We start from the raw sequence: 25,067 nt of genomic DNA, 5'->3' as shown, positions 1-25,067 counted from the left end.
GATGGACACCACTATTAAACACTTATGATGATTACACCAGACAATCAAATACCGGATCGGTCATTGCCAGGGTTAACAACGACCGTGTCCTCCATTGAAACGTATAATGCATCAAGAACTGCAGAAGATCGATCAAAATGGAAAGAACTGGTGAAAAACGTCATAGTGCACCTACGGCCACTTGGCTACTGATTATGATGATGACAGGCTTGTACAGTGGGCACTGGGCATGTTGGGTGCATCATGTCATCACCTCTCTTCTTACCCTGTTGCAACCATCACTCTGGAACAGGGTCACTCTGGACTCATCAGACCACATGACCTTTTTTCCATTGCTCCAAAGTCCAAGTTTTTATGCTCCTCAGCAAACTGAAGCCTTGTTTTCCGATTAGACTCACCGATAAGTGGTTTCCTTAAGGCTACACAGTTGTTTAGTCCTAATCCTCTGGGTGGAAATTCTCTTTCTTTCACTGTTATTATTATTATTATTATTATTACTACAATTCACGATTCTTTTCCGACCTCATTTCCCCCTCGAAGATGATGGTTTGCCACTATCCTTCCAGGTTTTAATAATGAGTTGAACTGTTCTTAACTCAATTTTAGTTGTTCAGCCATCTCCTTATGAGTTCTTCACATCATCATCAGCTTACAGTTTGATAGAAAGACAACATTGAAAGGATTAATACACCATATATAATTTATATTTTGTCGTATACATGTTGTTAAACAGTGAATCAATAACACTGCCATTTCCTACCATTCACTGTTTTCAATAAATGGTAAAACTGCCTTCAAACATGGCAAACTGTACATTTTTAGTTTATTTAAAGATTGAAATATGATGTACAGTAAATCCTAATGTGTACTTTGTTGTTTCTATCTAGCTACGTCTTCAGCATCATCTGTATCATCCACATCCTCATCATCGTCACGGGAACGCTGGTCCACAGCAACTACACCTGATGACCAACTTCCTGTGTTGTTTCCACGGAGACACCCTAGTATATTCAACACACACAGCAACCTGGCGAAGAGCATCTCAACCAGCAACATAGCAGGGTGAGACAGCACACATTGTCACAATACTATCATATCAGGCTCGCCTTCTCTAATTATACAGCTGTCTGACTGCAGCACATTGGAAAAAATGGATCAACATTGTCAACATTATTGACGACCTGGAGCCCCAACGGGAGCTCGTTCTGAGCGTTTCTCTCCAAATTAGTTTGGTCGGAACACCAAGTTTGCGCTTTGTTTACATTTATAGTTGATTTCTAGCCTTCCACCTTCCTACAAGCCCCTCTTCAAAACATTTTTTATTTTACTTACATTTCTGCACTGTAAAAGCAAACCAGACTAAATACAAAACAAACCAAATGTAACAATTTCACTCTGATTCGGACTAAGGCTTGGGTTGTGAAAGTGCCCAAATGACCACTAAAAGACCTCTAACAGACCCATAAAGCTAAGAAAGCAAGTCAGATAAAAAGTAAAATTAACTTTAAGTGTTCCTTTGTAACACTAAAGACAGTCCTGGTATGTTTTCCTTCGTTTCCTATGATCATGTGAAGCAGCCTGTGTACACAGTATGCAATGGACCTATGAAAACTCAATCATGTTTGTGGTTTTGTTCCTGTAGGTTAGATGATGTTCCGCTCAAAGGCCTAAAGTTTCTGTCACAGTCCACCGACTCTCTCCATCAGGGGAGCAAAGTCAATGCCTCGACTGAATCCCTCACAGATGAAGGTAACATCTACACACACACACACACACACACACACACACACACACACACATGTATATTTTTTGTGTCCCCTGTGCTGATGGCAATTCCATGTGTCCTTCTAATTATTTCTGTCTGTGTGTGAGAAGGCACTGAGATGATGGACAGTCAGCTGATGGGAGAGTTTGAGTGTGACATTAAAGACCTGGAGGCTGATTCTTGGAGCGGCACAATGGATAAGAAGTTCTTGAAAACGTTGAAGAAAGACATTATCAAGAGACAAGACGTCATTTATGGTCAGACTTGTTATACTTGTTTAGGAAGGAAGATACACTTTGTTCTGTAAATGCTCCTGTTTTGTTACCGAACATGTGGAGATAAGAATCCTGTCTCTCCACAGAGTTGTACCAGACAGAGTTCCACCACGTAAGGACACTGAAGATCATGTCTGAGGTGTACTATAAAGGCCTTCAGAAGGAGCTGCAGCTTGACACGCACACTCTGGACAAGGTGATCAACGTGTTGAGCGGCAGTTTCACCTATTGACTACGGTGGCCCTGAGAGCTCACATTCCTGTAACTTAAGCAAAAACATGCAAATACACACAAAACACAAGCAAATAGGAAAACATCTTCATCAATTTGACAACTCAATCACGTTATTTCAAGATAATTTTCAAGATAATGATAGTGTATATAGATATATATATGCAATCATATCGTGCTAACGTTAGCCCGCGATCGATAGCATGCTAACATTAGCGGCCGATCATAGCATGCTAATGTTAGCGAGCTAGCAAGAACAACTAGGTGCCTTTGAGCGAGACCAATTAAAACATGTATCATTTATTTATTTGATTTGTTCAACTGCAGTGTGATTGATAAGGAACAGCGGGCTAACGCTATATATCACATTATAACATGAAAATATCACTGTCATGAAATAACGTGATAATATCACAAGCGTGTCCTGACATGAGCATCACTTTTAAGGGTCCTCTGGAAACACTTCTGTTGTGTTGTGGTCTTTGAGGCTCTTTTTCTAAATGCTGAGCTTGTGTTGTCAAATTGATGAAGTTTTTTCAGTTTGCTTGTGCTTTGTGTATTTGCATGTGTTTTCTTAAGTTGCATAGCTGTGATCTCTCAGGGCCACCTTAATTGACAGATCTACAAGCAATATTAATAATAAAATCACTTTTAAAATACACACACTAAGGACTTGTCCATTGATCATTCTCTGTAGATTTTCCCCGTTTTGGACAATCTGTTGGACACACACGCACATTTCTTCACCCTGCTCCTGGAGAGAAAGAGAGCTTCTACAACTGAGGGACAAAACAACAACAGCTACCTCATCAGCAGAATCGGGGACATCCTGCTCAACCAGGTAGGCAAGAAAAGGAAGAAATGTGGCTGCAGAGAGGCAAACAGCACCTGCTTAAGGAATAATTAGACTCTTTTCAAGATACATGAGGGTGTTGGAGCCTTTAACGAACCTGTTTAAGGTTTCAAATGCATAAAAGTACCACATCACTTTTGTTTATTGCATCAAGGCTTTTTGACTTTGTCAGGAACCTCTGTTGGAACAAAATAAAACCAAAATCAATTTCACTTCATGATAAAAGTTAAAACGTTAGAGTTTATTTCAGTTATAATATAAGATAATAAAACAATATTCAGTGAAACACAATCATCTTTTCTCATATTTTCTCCTTGCTTTCTTGTTCATTTAGTGCCTGGTACAACAAAAGATACATTTGTTTGGACAAATATAATGATAACAACAAAAATAGCTGTTAAGAGTTTAATTAAAGAGCTGATATCTAGCCATTTTCCATGGTTTTCTTCATAATGATTTTGGTTTTTTTTCAAGAAAACCATGAAAATGGCTAGATGTCAGCTCTTAAATTAAACTCTTATGAGCTATTGTTTTAGTATCATTATATTTGTCCAAACAAATGTACCTTTAGTTGTACAAGACATTAAAATTAACAAGAAATTAAAGAAAACAAGGGTGGTCTAATCATTTTTTCCATGACTGTATACGGGTCAAAATTGACCCGAAACACCATAGATGTCACTATAGTTAATATTAAAGTAACATTTTTATTTGAGATGTCTTCTAATACGGTAATAGTGAGGTAACATAACAACCTTTTATTTTATATAATCTCTTGAGGTTCATTTTACCTTCTTTTTTTTAATTAAAAAATGAGGATTATGCTGCCAAAAAGGCCCAGGGGGCTTCACAAAAAAATATTAAAACTAATCTTTTCATGGATACAGAAGCCTAATAAGGTCACACAGAGGTAAGAAACAAATTGGATGATAAATAATTGATTATAGTGTATTTTATGGATCATTTAAGACACGGGTCAAAACAGACCCGTTAACATAAGAGATATCACAGAAAGCTAACATAAGAGGAAGGTTAAGTGGTGCACTCTGCCATTACAGTACATTCAAGATTTACCACGTTGATGGTTTTCACAGTAGTGGGGGAGCAGATGGCAATAAAGGCTGGAAAGAGTTAAAAAAAAACTTTTATATTAGAATATTTTCACCAAATATCAAAGTCTAATCCCAAACCCATATGACCCCCAACAAAACATTTTCATTTTTATTTGTCACTTACAAGTCAAGTACACATGTCAGTTCCTTCAGTTTGTGCAATAAAAAGTTTAAGTAGAATAGGAATACTAAACAAACAGTGTTTTTAAATTCAGTTTTCAGGCTGCACTGCTGATCGTATGAAGAAAGTTTATGGGAAGTTCTGCAGTCGCCACAATGAAGCTGTCAATCTCTACAAAGACCTGTACGCCAAAGATAAACGCTTCCAGGCTTTCATCAAGGTCAGCACACATCTCACACCAGTTCCATATACATATACACATATAACACACATTTCTCCCATTTAACCAAGTAAGGACTGTGGACTGGTAGTTGGAGAGATGCCAGTTTTCCACCAGGACACTGGCGCTTTGCCCTTGAGCGAAGTACTGAACCAACTGCTCAGCCCTCTGTCCATGGGCCACCCTGCTGTTCTGACATCTCTCACATTATTAATGTGCATATGTGCCTGTGTGTGTGTACAACCGAGTGAAAAGTCTTTATTGATGGATTGAAATGTGTGTTTGTACAGAGAACAATGAGCAGCAGCATTGTGCGGAGGCTCAGTATTCCCGAGTGTATTTTGTTGGTCACCCAGAGGATCACCAAGTATCCTGTTCTCATCCAGAGGATATTACAGCACACTAAAGGTAAAGATGCCCTCTAAGAAACATTCATGTAAATTAATTAGAGGTGGGGGAAAAATCAATACAGCATAGTATCACGATATATTGCGTGGCAATATTATATCAATTCATGGCCGCCAAGTATTGATAGTTAGCCAACAGACCATCAGTACTTTCGCCATTTTTTTCAGAGGCCGTAGCAGGCTCACTTTTAGGAATATACTGTAGATACTGGTATCATATGAAACAAGAAGATCTAAGGAATCATTAGGCATGGATTTTGGGAAGTTGTCAAAGTAACGCTGAAAAGATAGGCTTTTTTTATGTTTCGTTCAAAAAATTCAGAGCAGTGAATGCTTAAAATTGAGGTAAGCCTGGGAAAATGCTGAAATTGTTGTCGTTCATACATTTTTGATAACAGTTCAGTTCAGTTCAGTTTGACTGAATACTTTGTTGGTCAGTCTTTGGGTTTGACTCTCATTTAGAGGTGGGTGATATATATATCGTCTACGATAATACCGTTAACATTGTTTTGATGATGTGTAATTTTACATTATTGGATATTTATAATATCTCAAAAAGAAAACAATCAAAAGGTGCATAGACGGTAGAGGAGAGGTGCATGAAAGTCCTCTTTCGCCCATTTAATGTCTCTACATTGAAGGTTAACTAGAAATCCCTTGATTGCTTAAGTTTAAAGAAAACTGTTTGTTTTTTTTGGCCATATTGCCCACCCCTACCTACTCTTATTGTGGAGAAATCAAAAGACTGAAGTGAGATGAATAGACCGAGAATTTTCTCTTATTTGCCAAAACCAGTTCTTGATTGAATTTAACTTTGTTGACACAAAATGCAGTTAAACAGTTAAACGCAATATATTGTATCGCAATACTCAACATATCGCAAAATGCTTAAAATCGTAATAATATGGTATCGTGACTCAAGTGTCGGGATAAAATCGCATCGTGGGGCCTCTGCTGATTCACACCTCTAAAATGAATAGTTTGGACAATGTATTGGTTATTAGTTAAGGTATTGGAGTTGATGTCAAATATGTGAGGTGATTGAAGATGATGACGATAAAACTATAATTCATGTTCAAACCTCAGTTGAAGCATTGTCTTCAGTGATGACCCACAGAGAACGTGAGGTTAATCACTGGGTGGATGATGCAGGACTAGATGGACTACAGTCGGGCCAGTATAACAGTGCAGTCCATGTTTGCTCTAACAGACTCAGATGAAGACCATGGCTGTGTGTGTGAAGCTGTGCGCCGTGTCAAGGAGCTGATCACGGCTGTGGACAGTAAAGTCAACGAGCAGGAGAAGAAACAGAGGCTGAGGGAGGTTTACAGGTACACCAGTCTGCATGTGTCAGGATTTAGGCCATCAGGGCACTTCACTCTGTGACACACTGTGATAAAAATTAATTTACATTCTCCTAATTTATTGTGTATTTTTTTCTTCTGTATACTGCTGCATGCAATATTTGTAACCTAAGGAGTAACATTAATGACTCACAAGATTTAGGACTGTTGTCATTTAGTAATTGACTACTTTTAATGCAAAGTTGACCTTGTTTAAGATGTCTCTGTTATAACAACTTGACATTAATTAAGACAAGTGGCAACACTTTGACCTTGTCACTAGTTAAGGGATAACATTAACCATTTGCAACAGCCTATGCTCGAAGCTTTGTGAACCATTTGCTTTATTTACAGAGCCCACTAGATGGCGCTCTTTGTTAAACAAAGGGCTTAAAACACACTCAGTGACTATTGCTAAAGCCTTTTTTTAAAGCCAAGAACGCCATCTAGTGGGGTCAAAAAGTAAAGCAAATGCTTCACGAAGCTTCATTGTCCCTTCACAAGAAATATTCATGACACAAATATAATTGAATAGTGACAGCCAATGTTGAGTTTCTTTTAGTTTGATGGGGAAAAAAATAATGCTATGACATATTTCTGACAGGGTTATATTGTCTTGGTTAATGCCAAGTTGTCAGAACAAAGACTTCTCTTTCATTAAAAGTTGCATAATTTACCGAATGCTAGCAGTCATAAAACGTCATTAAATAAATATTCATTCATATCCATGACGGATGTTATTTCATGGTTCTGACAGTGTGATGTCAGTCTTGTGATGTCATGCACACCCCTTTCACAGTTTCCAGAGCAAAGCAGGACAGTCAGCTAGAAACATGTTCACCTTTTGCACTTGTTTGTAACTCATTATGGACAAGAGATAAGGATGTTTTTTGTCGTCTCCAGTCGCACTGACAGTAAGTCCATCATGAGGATGAAGAGTGGTCAGATGTTTGCTAAAGAGGATCTGATCAGAGGAAGGAAGCTGCTTCATGACGGACTGCTGCAGCTGAAAAACTCTGCTGGACGACTCAAAGGTACACAAAGGTTTCCAGTCTTCATGCATCTTTAAACACGTGCATTCATTGCTTTCTTCTGCAGAGAGAAAATAAACCATCCGCTCAGACAGCAGACAGGATGTTGCAATCATTTTTGTTTCTTGGTGTTGCAGATGTCCAGGCCATGCTACTGTCTGATGTGTTGATCTTTCTTCAGGAAAAAGACCAGAAATATGTATTTGCCTCATTGGTAAGAAACACATTGCAAAACATGATTTGTTTAATATTTAGTTTAAATATCTGCTCATTCCATCCATATACAATCCATATATACTGTCACAAAGATTCAGTTTGATGTGGATGTCTTTGTCCTCAGGACCAGCGCTCGACAGTTATCTCTTTACAGAATCTGATAGTCAGAGAAGTGGCTAATGAGGAGAGAGGTCAGGCTGCTTCATTTATCACCACCCATTTCTTTCACTGTTCACACTTGATTTTCACTCAGTTTGATACAAACAAACCTGGGAGAGTGTTGATATGAATCAGTGCTTGGCTAAAAGCAGGCGGATTCTGGCTTTCCTCCTGCAGGTCTCTTTCTCATCACAGCGGGTATAGAGAAACCAGAGATGGTGGAGGTGTTGGCCAGCAGCAAGGAGGAGCGCAACACATGGAGGGCTATCATACAGGATGCCATGCACTGCATGTAAGGACACACACACACACACACACACACACACACACACACACACACACACACACATTATGTTATGTATTATTTAGTTCTATTCAGCAGTTGGAGATGTTATGTTATTTGTGTAATGTGTATATTATTTGATTTTTAAGGTACAATCAGGGAAATTTAATGAAAGCAAAAGTCCCACCATTCAAATTCAAACCCAGGATCAGAATGTACATTTGTGCTTTAAAGTTTGTGAACCCTTTAGAATGTTCTATTTTTCTGCATAAATGAGCTAAAACATCTGCAGATTTTCACAATCGTAAAAGAAGAATAAAGTTAATGTTTCAGAATGGCCAAGTCAAAGTCCTGACCTTAATCCAATCAAACTGTTGTGGAAGGACCTGAAGCGAGCAGTTCATGTGAGGAAACCCCTCAACATCCCAGTTCCTCCGTACAGTTCTGAACAGTTCTGTACCGAGAAATGGGCTAAAATTCCTCCAAGCCGGTGTGCAGGACTGATCAACAGTTACCATAAATGTTTAGTTTCAGTTATTGTTGCACAAAGGGGTCACACCAGATACTGAAAGCAAAGGTTCACATACTTTTGCCACTCACAGATATGTAATATTGGATCATTTTTCTCTATAAATAAATGATCAGGTGTAATATTTTGCCTCATTTGTTTACTGGGTCCTCTTTATCTACTTTAAGGAATCGGAAGATGTTTTAGGTCATATTTATGCAGAAATAAAGAAAATTCTAAAGAGTTTACAAACATTCAAACACCGCTGTATTAACGTCGTATTGCACTTATGAACAAACTGAAACAAAGCTAACTGGACCTATAATATGTGACGTTTTAATGATGTGTGCTGAGTAGCTCTATAATAATGTTCACTGACCAACATGAACACACATGAATCCACGGATTCTGTTACAAGTTTCTTTACACCAGTAATGTTTGTAAAGACGAGTAACACCTACCTTTGTATAATTATTTCATATATCCTCTTAGTATATATACTATTTTGAATTAAATAAATGCCTTCCATAAGTATTAGACATCTGTGTTAATAATGTAAATAACCAGTGTAAATGCAGTGATCAGTACACCCACAGATTCAATCAATTAATTAAATGAGGAAAATGTAGTTATGAAGAACAAGAACTATTGTTATTACTGTTAACTATGTAATCACATGATGCATGTGTGAATGTTGATTTGTAGTGTAAAAGCACATTCGGGGGTTACAACTAGAAAAGTGCTTTTCAAATGCATTCAGGTGAACTGAGGACAATTAAAAGGTCTTCAATTTGTTTGAATGGACAATAAAGGTTTCATATAATATTTGAACTTGACGGTGAGGGCGTATTTGTGTGACAGGGAGAAAGACGAGGACGAAGGGGTTCCCAGTGAGACAGAAGAAGACAGGAGGCAGCAGGAGAGCAGAGCAAAGGAGATCCGAGGTGAGAGCAAAGCCACACTGTAGGATTACATTGTATTCTGTTCTGCTTGTCCCTCTTTTTGCTTTAATGTCATTTGTACTTTCACTCATGTTTTATCTCAGAACTTCTAAGAAGGAAAGACGAGCAGATCATCTCTTTATTGGAGGAGAAGGTCCACATCTTCAGGGACCTGGCCGACTTTAATTCCACTCCCGATCACACAAATCCACCAATCAGGGAGCGGATGTTATTCATGGCCACACCTGATGATGTCACAAAGGGGGAGCCAATCATAAAGGATGCCCTGAAGGAAGGTGTGCAGGACATAGATATATATCTGAGGCCGTTTTCACATGGTCTATGTACGGTGGCCCTGAGAGCTCACAGCACTGCAACTTGCAAATACACAAAATGCAAGCAAATTGAGAAAACATCTTCATCAATTTGACAAGACAAACGCAGCATTTGGAAAATGCGCTGCAAAGACCACAACACAACACAATAAGAAAAAGTGCTGCAAACAGACCACAACAATAATGGTAATTTCACAAATAACGATCATAGCACGCTAACGTTACCGGCTGAACATAGCGTGCTAATGTTAGCGGCCGATCATAGCGTGCTACATTAGCCAACTCGGTCCCGTTGAGAGACCAACTAAAATGTGTATCATTCATTTATTTGATTTGTTTAACTGCAATGTGATTGATACAGGCTAGCGGGCTAACGCCATATATTACGCTATAACATGAGAATATCATTGTCATGAAATAATGTGATAATTTCACATTATAACATTATAATGTGAAATTGTCATTATCTACATATAACGTGATAATATCACAAGCCTGTCCAGGCATGTGCATCACTTTTAAGACTTCTGTTGTGTTGTGGTGTTGCAGCGCGTTTTCTAAATGCTGCGCTTGTGTTGTCAAATTGATGAAGATGTTTTCTCAATTTGCATGTGTTTTCCTAAGTTGCAGAGCTGTGAGCTCTCAGGGCCATCGTATCTATGTCCCCAGAAAATGTTATGACAAAATGTTAATACTGTGTATGATATTTTCCATCTCTCTCTAGTGGAGACCCTGCACACTTTGGTCAACAGTGGAGTCGGTGGAGCAGGCTGCAGTGTTCCAGTTGGTCTGACAGGGGGCAGTGTGGGGCCGGTCTGTCTGCCCAGGAGAGCTGAGACATTCGGAGGCTTCGACAGCCACCAGATGAACAGCAGCAAGAGTAAGGGTTATTAAACACACATCATGGTCAGCACTTATGCAAATACCGTGCTGTTATTTCTGGTCAGTTGCTCAACCTGACAGCAGCTGTGCCACAGTTTGATTTTCCTCTGAGGAATGATTTTATTCTGACGACATGACATCAGGTTTATCCCACATGTTGGCTGATGATCACCTGCTGAGACTTTGTTTCTCTGTCATCAGATGGAGAGAAGGAAGAGGGGGATGAATCTCTGGATCTCCGCAGGACTGAGTCAGACAGCGTGTTGAAGAAGGTCCGTGTGTGTGTGTGTGTGCGTGTGTGTGTGTGTGTCTGTGTCTGTGTGTCTGTGTCCACAATGCATAATTTATGGATGCATTTTGTTGAAAAATGAATGTCGGCATCACTGAGTGTTCCTGATAAACAAAGCAGAACCATCAGTGAAATGTCTGGTTAACATTCATGTGAACACACTCACAGTGTCCTCAAAGTTGTTAACCCCTTAATCATTCAGGCCCCTTTCACTGGAAACTGGCGGTCATGGGCAGTGCATTTTTTAAAGGGGTCAATAATAAATGACACATAGAAGTGGTGTACATCATCTGAAAGCTGGAGATTAAATTTGAGTTGCAGTTTAGTGTTACTCAGGGTCCTAATCACTTTGGTGTTCCCTGCCTTTTAATAAGCTAATGTTAGCATGTTTAATGGTTAAACTCCACAGGAAGCATTTCACCTGCTTAACATGATGCTGATGTTAGTTTTTAGCTCTAAGCACAATGGTGTCTAAATATATCAGACTACAGTGGTTATCAGGGACATTAAACGTCGGATGCTGTGGTGTAGTTCGCTACGCCATAGCAATTAGGGATGGAAATAATTAATCAATGATCAGTTAATGGTTATTAAGAATTTGGTCAATTTGGTGTGTTTTCTGCGACCCTATATGAATAAGCCAATGAGCTGAGAATTAAGTTGGATAAAGCTAAAGTTTGCAAACTGAAAGTTGCAATAACAATTATAAAACACAGAAATACAAAAGTATAGCTTACTGTATCAAACCTTGCTAGCATGAATTACTGAGTTTAATTTTATCCAAAACTTATTTAAACATAAAAAACATTTAAATATGAAGATTAATGTGAAAACTAACCTCATTCATCTTTGGGGGCTAAAACATAAAGCATTGAACTCCTTGACATTATCTTAACAGTGTCATCTCACTTGAGTTAGTTTTACGATGGACAGGAAATCTCGTTTCGTCCCTTCAAAAAAAAAGTGTCCATTATCAAAACAGACCTAAGACTGATGCACAGAACTATACATATATATATATATATATATATATTTTTTTTTTTTTTTTTTTTTTTTTTTTTTTGCCCATGTATGCATGTTTTTTACACATACTGGAGTATGTAGAAAAACAGCAATTAATCAATTAATTGATCGTTAACTTCATAAATGCTCGAGTTGGCAGGTTTCTTCCAAACGCCAATCCCTAATAGCAATAGCTTTTTAGTTCTGTCCGTTACATTAACTCTTCAAACATCATAAAAGTGGTGTTGTGAAGATTATCCTGCTGAACAAAACTTGTGTGTTTGCCACAGAGCTTATTTCCTGCAATGATCCAAAGTCCAATGCAAAAATCCTATAGGTGAATTATCTATAGAAGCTAACTTATGGGTTGGCCTACAAAAATACATCAATTCATTTGCTCTCTATAGAGTTGCTAGCATGGCTGTAGAAGCCAAAGTTACTCCTCTGGGCTTTTCCAAGAACTCACTGCTTCCCTGCTAGCAATATATTATAGTAAATAGCATGGCTACATGCTATTAAATGAGCTGTAAATGTTCATATGAAGTGTGTGTGTTTGTGTGCCTCAGGGAGTCACTGCCAGCCTACAGATGTTGCTGAAGAGAAACAATGAGGTAAGTGTGTGAAACACAAACTTAGGTAGTACGATATTAACATATTTTCTCACTATCAGAAGCACACATCCGCAGTTTGGAAACATATAACTTTTTGAACATTATTCTAAATGATCTTAAATGACTGACCACTGTTTCATGACTTTGGCTTCTGTCTGTGATGTCAATTATGTGAATGTTTAAAAGCTTTACATTATTAGCACGTCAGAATAAAAGTATAGCTTTTTTTACCATAAGATCCATTGCGACATAAGGTACATTAATATGCAGTAAGTTGACTTGTCCGCATCAAATGGCTGCAGGGTCTTAAAATAGTTCAAACTTCGACCTCAGTGTCATTGAATGCTGTGTTACTCCAGCAGGTGCAGCACAGCGTGACGCATCTTCATGAGCTGCTGATTTCACTGCAGGTACAAGACACACACTCCAGTAAAAAGATCCCATATACACACTTTACTTTCAGTCAAATTCATCCCAAACCATCTTTCTCCTGCCTCTAGGCTGTGGTGGTCCAGCAGGACTCATTTATCGAGGACCAGCGGCAGACCCTGAACGACCGGCTCACGGCCAATTCCTCGCGACACTCGTCTTCTTCCTCACTCTCGTCCTCTTCCTCCTCCCGCCCCTCCTCCCTCATCGAGCAGGAGAAACACAGAAGTCTGGAGAGACAGCGGCAGGAGGCGGCCACCCTGCAGGTTCAGTCTCACTGCTGAATGGATCATGATACATTTATTTATCATTAGGATTGTATGGTGGCCCTGAGAGCTCACAGCGCTGCAACTTAAGAAAACACATGCAAATACACAAAACCCAAGCAAATTGAGAAAACATCTTCATCAACTTTTCATCAATTTTTTTTGCAGCATTTGGAAAACAACCACAACACTACAGAAGTGTTTCCAGAGGACACTTAAAAGTGATGCACACGTCTGGACACGCATATGATATTATCAAGTTAATTCAAGATAATGTTAATGTCATATAACGTTATGTTATTTTATGATAATGATATTTTCATGTTATAACGTGAAATATAGCGTTAGCGTTAGCCCGCTATCCTGTATCAATCACATTGCAGTTGAACAAATCAAATAAATGAATGATACTCTGTTTAGTTGGTCTCTCTCAATGGCACCGCTAACGTTAGCACGCTATGATCGGCCGCTAACTTTAGCATGCTGTCGATCGCCGGCTAACGTTAGCACGCTATGATCGGCCACTAACATTAGCATGCTAGTGATCGGCCACTAATGTCAGCATGCTATGATCGTTATTCGGGAAATTATCATTATCAATAACGTGATAATATCAGAAGTGTGTCTAGACATGTGCATCAATTTTAAGTGTCCTCTGGAAACACTTCAGTTGTGTTGTGGTCTATTTGCAGTGCTTTTACTTATTGTGTTGTGTTGCATGTTTTCTAAATGCTGCGCTTGTGTTGTCAAATTAACGAAGATGTTTTTTCAATTTGCTTGTGTTTTGTGTATTTGCATGTGTTTTCTTAAGTTGCAGCGCTATGAGCTCTCTGGGCCACCATAGGTACTGCCTGTACCTCACATTTGTTTTATCCCATTACCACACCTATCCCTGACTGACTGTCTTTGTGGTTCTTTCAGAAACAGCAGGCTGCACATCAGGAAGAAAAGAGGAGGAGAGAAAAGGAATGGGAGTTGATGGAGAGATGCCTGGCAGAGCGCGAGGAGAGGCTGAGGGTGGAGGAGGAGCAGACCAGGAGGAGGCGTCAGAACCTGACGGAAGAGGGAGAGACGCTGCAGAGGAAGAAAGAAGAGTACCAGGGAGAGCTGGAAAGGCTGAGGGAGGCACAGAGGAGGCTGGAGAGAGACAAAGAGGCTCTGAGGAGAGACACAGAGAGACTGGAGGCCATGACGAGAGACCAGGTCAGAGTCCACTTATGATGCAGGCAGGCTCATGAATATAAACTGGGGTGAAAAGTGTTGGCCCATTGCTGTAGTCAGAGCTAGAGGTGTGAATCAGCAGAGGCCCCATGATATGATTTTATCCTGATACTTGAGTCATGAAACGATATTATTGCGATTTTAAGCATTTTGTGATATGGTGAATATTGCAATACTATATATTGTGATTTAACTGTTTAACTGCATTTTGTGTCCACAAAATGAAATTCAATCAAGAATTGTTTTGTAAAAAGAGAAAATTCTCAGTCTATTCATCTCACTTCAGTCTTTTTATTTCTCCTCAATGAGAGTCAAACCCACAGACTGACCAACAAAGTATTCAGTCAAACTGAACTGAACTGATATCAAACATGTATGGGCGACAACAACTGCAGCATTTTCTCAAACTTTCCTCACTTTTCCTCAACCAAACAACATGTAGTGCAAAGACGTCCAAAAATGACCCTCTCAGAAAAAAAGTCATGTTGATTTTTGTCAACATGATCAAATTTTGAAAATGCCTAAAAATGCTAGAAATGACCCAATTATAGTCTGTTGATCATGTTTGAGCATAAGATGGCCAGATATTACAGATAAACACCATATGATGGGATGTCCAAAAATTACCCTCTCAAAAAAAAAGTCACACTATAGCATGTTGATTTTTGTCAAAATGGTCAAATTTAGAAAATGCCTAAAAATGCCATTGCCCATGTACGCATTTTTTTTAACTGATCGTTAACATATATAGATGCTTGAGTTGGCAGGTTTCTCCCAACCATCCATCCCTATTAAAAACATAGATAGACTCACTTATCAGAGTTAACTTAAACTCATCAGTTTTGGACAAAAGTATTCATAATACAAACTATCTGCCAACTCCGGATGATTCTGATCAGTTATTTGGCTGGCTGTTTTCTCTGCAGGGAAAAGCCAACAACAATCATTTCCTCTCCTTCGTCTTCATCTTGTGTAGATTAAGAGTGTGCACAGAGAGAAGGGGCTGTTCATAGACTGGTTGCACTAATTGCTCACAGTCTATTTCAGTCTAATGTTTACTATCTGCCACTGTGCAGGTTTTTATGTCTCTGTGGTTCAGTGTTCTAAGGCACACATATCATCTCAACGTCCTGGAGCCAGATCTGTGAAGCTCCGTGACATTACATAGAACATATAAAAGAAGCCCTCAAGGGTGTGACTACTGAGTTCAAGATGAAACTTTGTGTGTGACTATTTTATTTCTCTGTGCATAATTTACAGTCGGAGCAGCTTCAAAGGTACCAGCGGACTCCCTCCACTACCTCTGATGACTCCATCAGGTTCCACAGCTCCGGGTCTCTGGATCTAGATTTAAAAGAAGCAGCAGAGCAGCCAAAGGAGGTAAGAATAAAGTCTCCATTTGAAATGTTTACACACATTGAACAAAACCAGTGTGTGGCTTTATGTATGAGTCCTAGAACAACTATAAGGCAAGGCAAGTTTATTTGTATAGCACAATACAACTCAAAGTGCTTTACATAAACATTAAAAACAGCAAGACACAATTGAAAACAGTAAAAACAGTCAATGAAAACAGGGAAATGGAAATAAAAATACAAATAAGATAAAATAAGATACAGCAGGATAAGAAAATAGATAAAATAATACAAAGCACAAGTCAAACATTGCATAGTTAAAAAGTAAGGGTAGTAGAGTAGAGCAGATAAGTGTTAAAGTTAAGAGTACGCTGCAGTAAACAAGTCTTTTTAGTCCTGATTTAAAGGAGCTGAGCGTTTGGGCAGACCTCAGATCTGCAGGTAGTTTGTTCCACAGGTGAGGAGCAGAATAACTGAAAGCTGCTTAGTTCTTGTTCTTGGGACAATATAAGAGCTCTCCTTTTTTTTTTGGACGTACTCTAGGTGGAGCTCTCATCCTCCGCCCCAACCAAAGAACCTTTCCTCCGCATCGGATCCAAGAGGATGGGCAAAAACTTTAATCCCTTCTCCTCGTCCTCCTCCTCTAAAACCCATGGAGCTGAGAAGGAGTCCCAGCTCCCCACCAAACTCCTCCAGTTGGCCAAACCCAAAGAGAAGAAAGACAAGAAGAAGAAGAAGGGCAAAGGAGAGCAGTCACCAACAGGTACGAAGAACAAAGCCTTGTCTTGGCATTAGCTGTTTCTCTTGTTTCTTCACCTGGAATGTATGTGTATATCAGGAATAAAATGCCTTTGCTCTGTCAGTTAAATAGAATATACTAGTGTTGGGACAACCAAGCTTCGTGAAGCATTTGCTTTATTTTTTGACCCCACTAAGTGGCGGTCTTGGCTTTAAAAAAGTTTCAGCCTTTCGTTAAACAAAGAGCGCATCTCTTGGCTCCATAATTAAAGCAAATGCTTCATGAAGCTTCGTTGTTCCAACACTAGAATATACTAAAATACTCAACATACCAGCTTCTCTAAGGGCGCTTTCACAACTGAAAGTTTAGTCCGTTTTAATCTAACTCTGGTGTGGTTTAATCCTTTTTACGGTTTGTTTGGTTGCTTATGAACGCTCCAATCATACTCTAGTGCGGACCAAAACAACCGGTCCCAGACCTCTTGTGAGAGGGTCTCCAAACGGACCCTAGTGCTGTTCGATTGCACTGTGAATGTAATCCGACCAGAATCTGACCCAATAAAAGGAAATTAACCAAAATGCAGTGGATTGTTAGCTACCTGCGTGGTGAGATGTAATAATAGCATCAAGATCGAATAGTGTCTTTCGGTTTCACACTGTAGGCTACCACTGAGATAAAGCTAATCGTCATTGTAGAATTATTAACATATTCTCAATTCTCATATATCATATTCTCATATTCTCTGATTATACAGCTGTCTGATTGTAGCACGTTGGAAATAATGGATCAACACACTATTGACGACCCGGAGCCTCAACAGGAGCTTGTTCTGAGCGTTTCTCTCTAGATTAGTTTGGTGAACACCACACTGTAAAAAAAATCTGTTTCATTTACGGTTAAATACCGGCAGCTGTGGATGCCAGAACTTCACTGTAAAAACACAGTGACTAGTTTTTCTACTGTGAATTTAAATGTAAATATTATTTCAAAAACTGTTATCTTGACTGAAAAGTGCCTTTATTTTTAGGGTAATTGTGACCTTGTGACATTATGGTATTTCTCCTTTAATTTAACATGATAATGAATGTGTTTTCTACAGTTTAAAAGTTCCTTGATTTAGAGTAATTAAAAGCGTCTTCTACAGTGATATTCAATTTTTTATTTTACGCCCTATTTCTGATGCAGTTTGACAGTGTTTACTGTAACTTCTACAAACATTTTTTTACAGTGCAGAGCAGATTACGGCAGCTATGATTAAACGTACTCGGTTTGCGCTCGGTTTCACGTTGCTCCACCATCTTAAAACGGCCGTCTTCAAATCTTTTTATATTTTATTTGATCCGCTTACATTTCTAGACTGTGAAAGCAAACCAGACTAAATACAAAGCGAACCAAATGCATCAATTTCACTCTGATTCGAACAAAAACTGACACATAAAAGCTTAAAAACAGCTACTTTCCATGAGGTTTTGAGCCAGACTTTTTACCTATGTCTTCACTTCTCTTTAGAAAGCAAAGTTGCAGTGATGTCGGATCCTCAGAACGATGGAGACATCTTCTTCTGCTGAGGACCTGGACGACGAACCAGACAAATGGCCAGTGCAGCAAGCAGGACCTCTAACTCACTGTTTGGATAAAGAACAAGCCCACAAGTGTCTTTGCTCACTGGCTGTCCTTTTGGGCACTGGAGGACCATCATGGATGAGAAGCTAGGTTCTCAGGATGACAATCTGTGTTCCAGGTAAACAAAAGTAGCTGTTGAGCTAACAATGCAATCAGAGCAACTTTAAGCAACAAACGTGCCAAGACTTCCCCCTCCGACAACCTTCCATCAGTAACAGATGTGATGGAAAGCCGAGGAAGATCAAACAGGAGCAGTGTGACAGGACCAGCTGTCATGTGATGGGCTCATGTCACAAGACTGCAGCTTTAACATGAACCAATACTGAGTCCCATTTCTTCCATGTGTTGCTGATGTTAACTTTGAACGCTTGTGCTCACTTTCAGTGAACAGTGACACAGTCGTGGTGGAATATGTGTGATTTGTGTGTCCCCATATTTGCTTTAACTCAGTTCTTAAGCTGTCAAATGAGACAAGATGCCACACCACATGGTGTTGGTAGCAACCCCCTGAATAAGTCCACCATTCCTCACTGTCCACACTGTGTGCTGAGGTCAGTGTGTGTGGTCAGTGTGTACAACAAGATCACAGACCTCCAGACACAATCAATCAATACACGTCAGTCTCCAGAGAGGTGGATGCATGTATAGAGACAGGCTGAGAGGTCAGGACACCAACACTCAGGGCTTTGAGTGCCTTAACACAGTCTGATAAATGTAATGACAGTGGAATCTTGTGCAGATGTTTTAAAAAATTGCTCCAATCTTTAGAAAATAATGGTGACCATTATTTACATAACAGTGACCATCTCTAATCACTGCTGTCACTGCAGCTCAACACAATCAGGAGACAAAGATTTTAACATGCACTTTATACATAATATGATATATATATGAGAGAGTGATGCTTTATTTTGAGGGTCTCTCATTTCCTTAATAGTTATTCTAGAAGTCATTTTACAAACTGCCATGCATCAAAGATGTAACATGAAACTAGAATCTCCTCTCGTTAGACACAAGCAGAGAGTCGTTACTTCGGCTGGAGAGAAGCAGTGACAGGCTTTTTTTTGTCTAATCTCCCCTGGTCCTTACAACTATATTGGTTATAGTGGTTTAGGAAGACAACATCTTGTTTTGTTGTTGTCTAACAGTTTACAATTCTAATCATCCAGGGGTCAAATGGCCAAAATATAGTTAAGGGACAATGAAGCTTCTTGAACCATTTGCTTTATTTACGAAGCCCACTAGGTGCTCTTTGTTCAACAAAGGAAAACACGCTCAATTACCATTGCTAAAGCCTTTTTTAAGCCAAGACCACCAGCCAATGGGGTCAAAAAAATAAAGCAAATGGTTCCCAAAGCTTCATTGTCCCTTCACTACCAAAATCCCCTACTTTCCCCTACTGATGGGATTTTATTTTGAAAAAAAGTAGAATAGATAAGTCTGTAATTCTGTTCTCAAAATGCCGAGAATCAGTCTTTATAATTTACACTTAAGTTAGGTCTAATTTAGAGTCAGGCTTTTATTTTGGAAGAACAATCCCAAATTAACTGAAGTGAAATTTAAATATGAGGATTTATGCAGCAGTATTGTCCAAACAGATGGCTGTTTTGGTGGAAAGATGATTCACAAGTACAGGTGCATCTCAATAAATTTGAATATCATAGAAAATGTTATTTATGTCAGTAATTCAATTTAAAAAGTGGAATTAACACATTATATTGATCCATTACACACAGAATGAAACATTTCATGTCTTAATTTATTTAATTTCTTCTAATTATAATGATTATGGCTTACATTTAATGAAGACCTAAAATTCTGTGTCTCAAAAAATTGTTAATATTACAAAAGACCAATTTTAAAAAGTATGTTTAATATGGAAATGTATGTCCATCTATTTGACTCAATCGTTGGTTGGGGCTATTTGACTTAAACTACTGGAAATGGACTTTTCCATCATATTGTAATGTATTGAGATGCTCCTGTATTGGATCGTGAGTAAAATAAGAATAAGTTCCTCTTAAAGGAATTTAAATCGACTAACAATCCCTCTGAGTTTTGCATGGTACTGCAGATACTTCAGTGCTTCTGAAAAGGAAAAATCAGTATCTGTTCATACCGAGCCTTCCTCAAAATCCTTCCCCTTAATCCAAACATTGTGTGTATTTTCTTGCACAGCCCCGCTTCTATTAATGACACACCGACACACAGTGGATGCCTTGAGGCTCGTATTCATCCCCTCTCAACCTACCACAATAATAACCCCGAGCTTTAGATTGATTTTTCCTCCTTTTCTCTGCTGAGAAGCGACTGGTCTGAAGAATGATATTTCAGCCACAGTGTCATTTCCTGCCCTGCTGCTGAGAGGGGCACATTTCTAATGAAACTGAGTACAGCAGCCCATCTCTAATTCCTCCCTCTCTCTCACTGCTGTGTGTGATCACCAGCAGTGGTTAGTCACCCATACTGAGAGGAAAAATCCTGCACATCAAACCAGGCTCTTCAACACCTACAGGTACATCTCAATAAATTAGAATATCATATCAAGTTTATTTATGTCAGTAATTCAATTCAAATAGTGAAAATAACACATTATATAGATCCATTACACACAGAATGAAACACTTCATGTCTTAATTTAATAAATGTCTTCTAATTATAATGATCATGGCTTACATTTAATGAAGACCTAAAATTCAGTGTCTCCAAAAAATGTAATATGACAAAAGACCAATTTGTTTAATATGGAGATGTTGGCCTCTGAAAAGTATGTCCATCTACAGTCATGGGAAAAAAAAATATTAGACCACCCTTGTTTTTTTCAATGTTTTTTTTTTTTCATTTTAATGCCTGGTACAACTAAAGGTACATTTGTTTGAACAAATATAATGATAACAGCAAAAATAGCTGATAAGAGTTTAATTTAAAAGCTGATATTTGGCCATTTTCCATGGTTTTCTTAATAATGATTTTTGGTTTTAACCAAGAAAACCATGGAAAATGGCCTAATATCAGCTCTTAAATTAAACTCTTATCAGCCTATTTTGTTGCTATCATTATATTTGTCCAAACAAATATACCTTTAGTTGTACCAGGCATTAAAATGAACAAGAAATTGGAGAAAACAAGGGCGGCCTAATCATTTTTCCATGACTGTATATGCACTCAATACTTGGTTGGGGCTATTTCACTTGAACTACTGGAAATTTACTTTTCCATGAAATTCTAATGTATTGAGATGCACCTGTATGCCAAATGAAATAACTGTAATCTATTCCATTAGTGTAACACAGCCTTAGTAGGACTTACATGAGAGACATGTTATATGCATTAGTGTGCTACTGCTCTGTAAATAAGATGCCCTGTCTTTCTTTATTGAAAAAAGAAATATCAAATAGGACAAAAGTCATTTTTTATGGATTTAAGTTGCCCCTGTCTGTGCATTAACCAGTTTTCCTAAAGCTATAACCATAACCCTTCAATCATCTGCTGACTCATGGCAACTGGAGACACATCATGTCAGAGCCACAGAGTTTAACAACAGCCCACTTTAGCTTTCTAGCTAATGTCTTGTGTAAAACAAACAACCACCAGAGAAAATGAGAGAGTTAATTAGCTAGTCAGCTACTTAGCAGCACCAGCGTGTTCACATGGTGCCTTGGCTAAAGGAGCATTTCTAATGATTTTTGTCCTTCAATTAACAGATAAATTATTTTTTAAAAATCATTTGATATGCAAAAAAATGCCACATTGTGATTGACGTTGGACTGAATTTAGCCTTGCATGTATGAGCAGTAGACGCAGTGTTGTGGGATGGATAAATAGATTTGAAGAAAGATGTCTAACAAGCCCTGTTAATTTATTACTTCTGTTGTGTTTAATGTGTTTTATCAGTATTTTCTAGTGAAGGGACAACAAAGCTTCATGAACAATTTGCTTTATTTACGGAGCCCACTAGATGGCGCTCTTTGTTCAACAAAAGGCTTAAAACACACTCAATTATCATTGTTAAAGCTCTTTTTAAGCCAAGGCCGCCATCTAATGGGGTCAAAAAATAAAGCAAGAAGTTCAAGAAGCTTCATTGTCCCTTCACTAGTATATTCCCAACGGCTATTGAATGATTATTTTTAAATTCCTATACATGGTGATACGTGGTGTTTGTCACATAGGCTGTAATGTTGTTGTTTTTTCAAGTCAACAACCAAAGCTTTAGAGAGATTAACAAGCACATAGTCCAAATCTACTCACCACCTTAAAAAGAAACAAGATGTTTTTTATTTATCTTTTTAACACTGTTCTACATTTCAAGCTAAAGACACAACGCATTCATTCTAAATGTTTTCTAGTATAAATCACAGCAGCGCAGCCATATGGTAGCAGCCAGAGTCCTGCTGTGAATAGAGAGATTACCAATTTACACTTATCATCCAGCCCGTCTCTGATCCAGACAACACCCCCAAAGTGGTGTCCTTCAGGGGGTTTCAATGTCCTTGAGTAAAACCAGAGTTTCAGTTTTCTGTAATTTTAATGAGTGGCAATAAGTCCAGTTAGAGGATAATTATGCAAAGTTGTTCTTCTTTGTTTTCACTTGGACAGTTACATGCTTCAGTGCACAATTTTGCAGCTTTTGGATGCCTGAAACAAAATAAGCTAAATCACAGAAATCAAGTCTAATCCTAGAGTGTATTGGTGGTTTGGGGGCTGAGAGGTCTGGCTTTCTTCTCCTTCACATTGTACCCATTCAGCGTGCACTAGAATTTTACAAAGACCATTCATAAAGAATTTTACAAACTCACATTAGACCTTACAGTTTTTTTAAATGTGAGCTTTTTAAAAATGTATTTGTACTTAAAACAAAAGGTACAAGGTTTATTTTATCATTTTATGTACAAAGAAAAAAGGGCAAAGCAACAAATGTTGTAAATATGATTTATGTACAAATTTGAACTTCCAAAGTACTGATAACTGTGGATTTTGTTTAGTTGGATGATTGTTTTTTTTTTTTTTTTAAATAAATAATAAAGCTTTATTTATCTGTCCTCTTCCTGTTTTGAAAATGTACAGTAATTTTTCTTTCTCCAATAAATAACTGCTGATTGTCATGCAATGCTTGTGGTGTGGTGTATTTGTTGGGGCAGATTGTAGAAGAATGAACTAAAAATTAACTAAAGGATGGAAATGAGCGCAACAACTTTGAATGGGGTGGCCAGAATTCTCATTCAAAAAGGCTGCAATCATCCTGTCTATATGAAGGTATTTAAGATGACCATGCGCGCACTTGGTAGTTTGGGTATTCTGTAGTGAAGGGACAACGAAGCTTTGTGAACCATTTGCTTTATTTATGGAGACCACTAGATGGTGCTCTTTGTTCAACAAAGGACTGAAAACCCACCCAATTATTATTGCTGAAGCCTTTTTTAATCCAAGACCGCCATCTAGTGGGGTCAAAAAATAAAGCAAATGCTTCACGAAGCTTCGTTGTCCCAACACCAGGGTATAGCATCAGGTCTGAGACATCCCAGCATCTAAAAATCAGTTAATAGGCTGTTACAAAGCAATACAATCATTAATGCAAAGTGCAGATAAATCTAGTCCTGGTGAGATATGAGTGCTTTAACACTCAATATACTCCTAAGGTGACAGTAGGCTGATTTGGTAATTAATGTCTGAGTCCATGAGGACATGCAGATTTCTGGCTTGGTTTGTGGTTTTTAACATTGCAGACTGAAGCTGAGCATGGACTTTAATTGTCACTCATTGGCTCCAAAAACGCCTACCTCAGTTTTGTCTTTGAATTAAGTGCGTAGAACAAATTAACAATTCGATTTGGGAAAGTATCCTTCAGTTGTATTGGACCATAGTTCCCTGGTGGTATGGTTCTGTAAATTTGTGTCCTCATCTTCAGTCAGTCTTGCTGTGACTGTGGCCTGTTGATACAAATGAGGCAAGATAGGGACCTTGGCAAATTATTACTAGGCCTGTAATTGGTTCTATTAGCATAGCAGTACAAAAAAAGGGACTTCATTGCATGCGTGCATTAATGACATATTCCCTCAGCTGAGAATCTGTATTGATCAAAGACTGACTCTTGACTAAAGAGTGAAGCTGTTTCCAAAGGAGTGAATGAATGAAAGAAGCTCTTCAGCCGCTCTCAAGCTGAAACCCTGAAAATAAGAACTGAAATTGATCTGACCAGATTTGGTCTGCTGCACAAATTAACACAACAATCTAACTGCGAAAGGAGCCAGTTCCATAACATGGGTGTGTCAGTTAGTTCCATAAACAAAATTCAATTAGATTAGATTCTCATCATAAGTTGCCATAGTAACAGAGTTTGAACAATGTTAAAATGTCTTTATGAAACATACTTAACTGAAAATTATATTTTTTGGGCAATGTCTTACAGGAATAGTTAATGGTAGTGTCTATGATGTGAATGTTTTGGATATTAGTAGTTAGTATGCTTTTGTCCCAAAAGAAGTAATAATATGCTGAATTATATAATAAACCTAAGAGGAACAATAGAGCTTTTGGTCCTAATAATTACCTTTCAATTGAAATGAGAAGTAAAAGCACTGTCCCTATCAGGTCAAAGATGTGTTTAATATCAGGTACGCGCTGCAAACAAAGTATGATCACTTACTCACTCAGTTACATACACACCCGTATGTAGTATATGTCGTAAGATATGGCCAGACTTTAGGTTTAAGACTCTCAAATTAAACCAACATTATAAGAAAAATGTGTGAAGAAATAACAGTTTTGATAGATCCAAAAAGACCCAAATGCGATCATTTTTAAAATCCTTTTTGATATCCTATATTCAATTGAAAACTGTACAAATACAATG

General features: G+C 38.3%; 1 protein-coding gene across 1 annotated transcript in view; it reads left to right on the top strand.

The window, feature by feature from the left end:
• Positions 1-18,276, top strand: part of akap13 (A-kinase anchoring protein 13) — a 116,849-nt gene extending 98,573 nt beyond the window's left edge. Inside the window, exons 25-47 of the mRNA XM_059335896.1 lie at positions 888-1,062; positions 1,643-1,749; positions 1,876-2,022; positions 2,127-2,236; positions 2,969-3,112; positions 4,452-4,577; positions 4,868-4,985; positions 6,195-6,315; positions 7,231-7,361; positions 7,496-7,572; positions 7,699-7,765; positions 7,911-8,025; positions 9,386-9,468; positions 9,570-9,761; positions 10,525-10,680; positions 10,884-10,954; positions 12,540-12,584; positions 12,947-12,994; positions 13,085-13,279; positions 14,201-14,482; positions 15,761-15,880; positions 16,399-16,618; positions 18,104-18,276. Coding sequence (XP_059191879.1) covers positions 888-1,062; positions 1,643-1,749; positions 1,876-2,022; positions 2,127-2,236; positions 2,969-3,112; positions 4,452-4,577; positions 4,868-4,985; positions 6,195-6,315; positions 7,231-7,361; positions 7,496-7,572; positions 7,699-7,765; positions 7,911-8,025; positions 9,386-9,468; positions 9,570-9,761; positions 10,525-10,680; positions 10,884-10,954; positions 12,540-12,584; positions 12,947-12,994; positions 13,085-13,279; positions 14,201-14,482; positions 15,761-15,880; positions 16,399-16,618; positions 18,104-18,162 — 2,909 coding nt within the window. The 3' untranslated portion in view covers positions 18,163-18,276. The remainder of the gene's footprint in view (positions 1-887; positions 1,063-1,642; positions 1,750-1,875; positions 2,023-2,126; positions 2,237-2,968; positions 3,113-4,451; positions 4,578-4,867; positions 4,986-6,194; positions 6,316-7,230; positions 7,362-7,495; positions 7,573-7,698; positions 7,766-7,910; positions 8,026-9,385; positions 9,469-9,569; positions 9,762-10,524; positions 10,681-10,883; positions 10,955-12,539; positions 12,585-12,946; positions 12,995-13,084; positions 13,280-14,200; positions 14,483-15,760; positions 15,881-16,398; positions 16,619-18,103) is intronic.
• Positions 18,277-25,067: the final 6,791 nt, after the last annotated feature.

The sequence above is a fragment of the Centropristis striata genome, chromosome 6, assembly GCF_030273125.1.
Source record: "Centropristis striata isolate RG_2023a ecotype Rhode Island chromosome 6, C.striata_1.0, whole genome shotgun sequence".
Taxonomy (NCBI): Eukaryota; Metazoa; Chordata; class Actinopteri; order Perciformes; family Serranidae; genus Centropristis; species Centropristis striata.
The sequence above is the reverse complement of the archived record's forward strand: the minus strand, read 5'-3'. Positions and strand labels throughout refer to the sequence as shown.